Source organism: Equus asinus, chromosome 4 (assembly GCF_041296235.1).
Source record: "Equus asinus isolate D_3611 breed Donkey chromosome 4, EquAss-T2T_v2, whole genome shotgun sequence".
Classification (NCBI taxonomy): domain Eukaryota; kingdom Metazoa; phylum Chordata; class Mammalia; order Perissodactyla; family Equidae; genus Equus; species Equus asinus.
In genome coordinates, this window is record NC_091793.1 from 20,980,564 (window position 1) to 20,985,144 (window position 4,581).

Genomic DNA, 4,581 nt, shown 5'->3' on the forward strand with positions numbered 1-4,581 from the left:
ATCTTCCTGCTCATCGTGGCTCACACCAGATCTTTGCAGCAGCAAGCTGCAGGCTCAGGCTGCCAGGAGAAGGCAGCCCTGCGACTGGTGACTTAGTGGCAGGGAGGTGGTGGGTGGGACTTGGGGCCTGAGGGGCCAGCACTGGTGACGACCAAGCACTTTGGAACAGAAGACAGGAAACTGAGTCCTGAGAACAAGCCCAGCAGCAGAATTGCAATTTAATGAATTCATAGTAATTCCATTTGTGTCACTGAATCCTCCCCGTGGGTTTAGACAAGCAGAGCCCCTGCTTCTTGCTTCCTAAAAGGCAGCCTGAACCAAGGTCGAGATTCTACAGACAGGGGAACCCTCCTTCCTTTTCTGCTACCCACCCCCACCCCTAAGCCCAAGCAATTATACAGGAGCATCCAGAGAGATGTGGGTGGAGATTGTCCTTTATTGGTTTTTATTTTGGAGAGTAAGGGCTAGAGCCAAAAGATGATGCCAACACAGCAGGCATCAGAATGACCCCTGCACATGCAGGACCCTGGTGGCTGCTCACTCTGGATCTGGTGATTGACAAATGTGACCCAGGAAAACAATGTCCCCTCAGCTGCAAAAGCTCCCTTTCCCCTCCCCATTTTTCTTAATTTCAAGACCCCCACCCACACCCACCTCAGGTAGCCTTGTCGTTCTCAGTAAGCAGATCTAGCAAAGGGAGCTTTTACTCCTGTGGCCTCAGCCCCACCCCCACCCCCCAAAATGAACATGCATCCCCTGGAGATAAAGGGAAATCAACACAGGATGCTGGAACACGGAAAGATGGCATTCTTCATTTTTCATGATCCTCTAGCTTGGGTGAAAGGCTGCCCTCCCTCAAACCAATGGGACACGGGAAAGAGCTGAGGCCATACCACCTTTCCCGTCTCCCCAGGGCCCTGTGTCGTATGGCCTCCCCACCCACACCCTGGCCCAGCCTGATTTCAAATAAACTCAGCCAGAAGCCTTCCATCTCTTCTCTTGGGAAAAAGACATTTGGAGGCCCAGCCCCATGGCCAAGTGGTTAAAGTTCCACGCTCTGCTTCAGCGGCCTGGGTTCTCAGGTTCAGATCCAGGTGTGGACCTACTCCACTCATCAGCCAAGCTGTGGAGGCATCCCACATACAAAAAATACAGGAAGATTGGCACAGATGTTAGCTCAGAGCGAATCTTCCTCAAGCGAAAAAAGAGGAGGATTGGCAACAGATGTTAGCTCAGGGCCAATCTTCCTCACCAAAAGAAAAAAGACATTTGGGAGCTAGCAGATGTAGGGCTCCACTGAACATTTAAACCAAAATTTTCTTCTTGCACAGTTTCTTTCAACCCAAAGGTCTCATCCTGCTCTCCCCAGGGGATTTTTGATGTGTGAAGCCTCCACACCTGGCTCTGAGCCTCCCCCAGCAATTGGTGGGCCCTGTGGAATGTTTCTAGTTGCATAAACCCCTCATCACCCAGCCTCCCTGCATTCTCCCAGAGGAGTCTTGGGTTTTTCTCAGCATCTCTCCCCACGGTCTGCTGTGGTGTCCTGAGCTGGAGGTACCCAGGCTGGCAGGGGGAGTGTCAGGTGCCCTTGCTTTCTGTCCTCTCCTCATCAGCTGTCTGGGCGTTGCTGACGGCTCGAAGCTGCCCCTGGGCTGCGGGCTTCACCGACAGGACAAGGCGCTTGCGGAAGGTCTCACAGAGCACGATGTACACAAAGGGGTTGAGGCAGCTGTTGGCATAGCCCAAGCTGATGGCCGCGTTGTACAGGTAGACGAAGGTGAGAGTCGGGCGACTGATGGACAACTGGGTCAGCTGTAGCACATAGTAGGGCGCCCAGCACACAAAGAAGACCAGGCAGATGGCAATGGCCGTGCGGGTCACCCTCTTTGTCCGCAGCCGGATGCTGCGTTGAGAGGCAGGGGCCACCGAGGATGTCATGCGCTGCAGGATCCTCACATATGCGGCCGTGATGACCACGAAGGGCAGGGCAAAAGCCAGGAAAAACTGGTACAGGGTGAACCAGTAGAGGTCAGTGTCCGGGTTGGGCAGGCGGATACCGCAGCCCACTGTGCCCCCTGGGAAGGGGATAAGCCTGGCATAGAGCCACACAGGCGTGATGCTGATGAAGGAGAGTGCCCACAGGAGGCAGATCACCAGGGTGGCCACAGAGGGCTTCCGGAACTTGGTGGAGGAGATGGGGTGGACGGTGGCCAGGTAGCGGTCAATGGCCATGGCAGTCAGGATGTAGGTGCTGGTGAACTGACTGTTGGCATCCATGGCCGTGATGAGGGTGCACATGGTCTCTCCAAAGTGCCAGACGCCATTGCCCATGAGCTGGTGGATCATGAAGGGCATGCCCAGGAGAAAGAGGAGATCGACCACCGAGAGGTTGATGATGAAGATGTCAGGGACGTTGCTGCACCAGCGCAGCTTGGACTTCTTCACCACCGCGAAGATGACCGTGGAGTTCCCAACAATACCCAGGAGGCAGATGGTGCCGAAGACGGAAGGCATGATGATGTTGATGTAGGAGATACTCCCTGTGCGAGCAGGTGGCCCTGGGGACAGAGGAGCAAGTGTCAACTGTCTGACATGGACTCTGCTCTCTAAGGGCTGACATCCTACTGGCAGGCTCAGCCTCCAGTCATGCCCTTGCTCACCTCTTCACCCTCCCTCATTTCAGCTCAGGGCCCACCATTCATCTGGAACCCTCTTCTGCCATTCTCCCTCCCCACACTGCTGCTAATCCTGTCCCCTTGCCCTCCTCCACCAGTCCCTGGTTAATCGGACCGAATTCCCCTGCATCACCTGTTAGTTGAAGAACTCAGTCCTTTGCCTCTCGCATTTTCTCAGAAGGCACAGAGTCAAGAACCACATTCTCTGCTGTCTGCAGAGAATTATTGTGTGAGCCCCTGGGCTTTACCGGGAGACCTCACCAAAATAGCCAGAAGGACATGAAAGTGTCTGTGCGTGTGTGCGCGCGTGCGTATCTATGTGGTTTCTCTTTTCCTATTTGCAGCCCTGACCATTTCATTTTAGAAATCGCTCGTTGGAAGCTGTGCACTGATTCCTGGGCATCTCTGGGGGCGCCTGCCTTGTGGAGGCTTTTGCCCATGGGCCCCACAGCCCCCCATCCTGGGTTCCTTGGTCAGTATCTCTGAGCCTGGGCTTTCCCCAGGAGTGAGCAGACTGAAGCTGTGTGTTGCAGCCCAGCCGCCTGAGAATTTCCTTCTCACAAACCTTTCTTCTTTTTCCTTCCTTCCCTTCTCCTTCAAAGATAGAATTCCAGGGCATCTTAGCTCTGGAAATGTCAGGAAGCTTCATTCACCAGGAAAGTTAATCCCCTCAGGGCTCTCTGAGTTACCCCTTCCGGCGGCCTTTCCCAGGGGGCAGTGAGGATGTTTCAGACCCCATTGCGCGAGTTGGAGTAAAAAGCCAAGGGGATCCGTGAGTGAGCAAGCCTCCAGCTGTCTCCCCACACTCTATCCTCCAGCTTCTCTTGCTTGCTTTTCCAGCCTGGCATTTTTTCTGCAAAGCATTTTTAAAACTCATCCACAAGCTTTCCCCTGTCTCCCGGGCAGCTGGCCACCATCTCTTGCCAATTCTGAACGTGCCTTTGCCTTCTCCTGTGCTCCCGTCCCTTCTGCCCCTGCCTGCCCCGCCCCCTTCTCCCCTTCCCCTCCAGGCAAAGCAGACTGCAGATCTCGTCCCTAAGAACTGCAATAAAGTTTCCCAAGCAGTTTGGCTCAGAGGTGAAGCCTTCCCATTTCCCACCCCCATCGCAGAGGAGGGAGGACTCCCTTCCAACACCACTCACCGGCCGAGGTGAGGTTCTCCGGGCCGTCCGAGGTGTTGCTGGCATTGGGGCTGGTAGGCAGCAGCGAGGCTTCCAGGTCCATCCTGCCGGCGCCGGTCGCCCGTTCCCAGGGCCACCCACGCAGGCTGCGGCAGCCTCCAGCGCCCGCCCGCCTTGTCCCAGAGCCCGAGCCCCGCAGTCCGAAAGGGGGTCTTCCTCGGCAACCGGGCAGCCTCTGCTGCCTCCAAGCCCCACTGCGCTCCCTACTCCCTTCTTCCCCGGCTCCCACTGACATCACCTAGACACATTAACATTCGGAGGCAGATGCACGTTAACCTCTTCAGTCCCGGACGCAGCTCCCACTTTTGACTGCCTGCGGAGCCCGGGGCCCTGAGGAAGCCTGGAGGGCCGGCTCAGGCACTCATCAGAGAGGGGCTTCCTCCCCCTGCCACTGGGGGCTGTGTCTCCTCTGCTCACAGGGAGAGCTGCTGGCTTCATGGCAGACTCCAGGTCTCTGCAAAGGTGGATGGGCTGCCTCCCTTTGGAGGAGAGAACCAGCCTGGCCTGGCCCCTAGCCCCAGGTACTGGTGGCTGGGCCATGTGGCAGGGGCCGGGGTGACTGTTCACAGAGCTTGGGAATGGAAGCCTTGGACCACAGCATGCCTGCCCTCTAGGCGACCCTCAGCCCCTTCCCGGTGCCCCCATGGATTCCAACCATCTCGCTGGCTAGACTGCCAGTGTGCATCAGAGGAGTTCTTGGCTGCTGAGCTGTGCCTGACCAGCAC

General features: G+C 56.5%; 1 protein-coding gene across 1 annotated transcript; it reads right to left on the reverse strand.

Moving 5' to 3' along the window:
• Positions 1-417: 417 nt before the first annotated feature.
• Positions 418-4,199, reverse strand: MCHR1 (melanin concentrating hormone receptor 1). The gene is made up of 2 exons (XM_014858974.3): positions 3,818-4,199; positions 418-2,558 (listed from the first exon to the last, which is right to left on the reverse strand). The coding sequence occupies exons 1-2, from the start codon at positions 4,089-4,091 to the stop codon at positions 1,579-1,581; spliced, it is 1,254 nt and encodes a 417-aa protein (XP_014714460.3). The 5' UTR covers positions 4,092-4,199; the 3' UTR covers positions 418-1,578.
• Positions 4,200-4,581: the final 382 nt, after the last annotated feature.

Bases quoted from the DNA above. Each gene is read 5' to 3' on its own strand.
- MCHR1 (XM_014858974.3), bottom strand. From the start codon at position 4,091: ATGTCAGTGGGAGCCGGGGAAGAAGGGAGTAGGGAGCGCAGTGGGGCT. The intron at 2,559-3,817 runs GTGAGTGGTGTT...CTCTGTCCCCAG, and splicing joins GGAGAACCTCACCTCGGCCG to GGCCACCTGCTCGCACAGGG.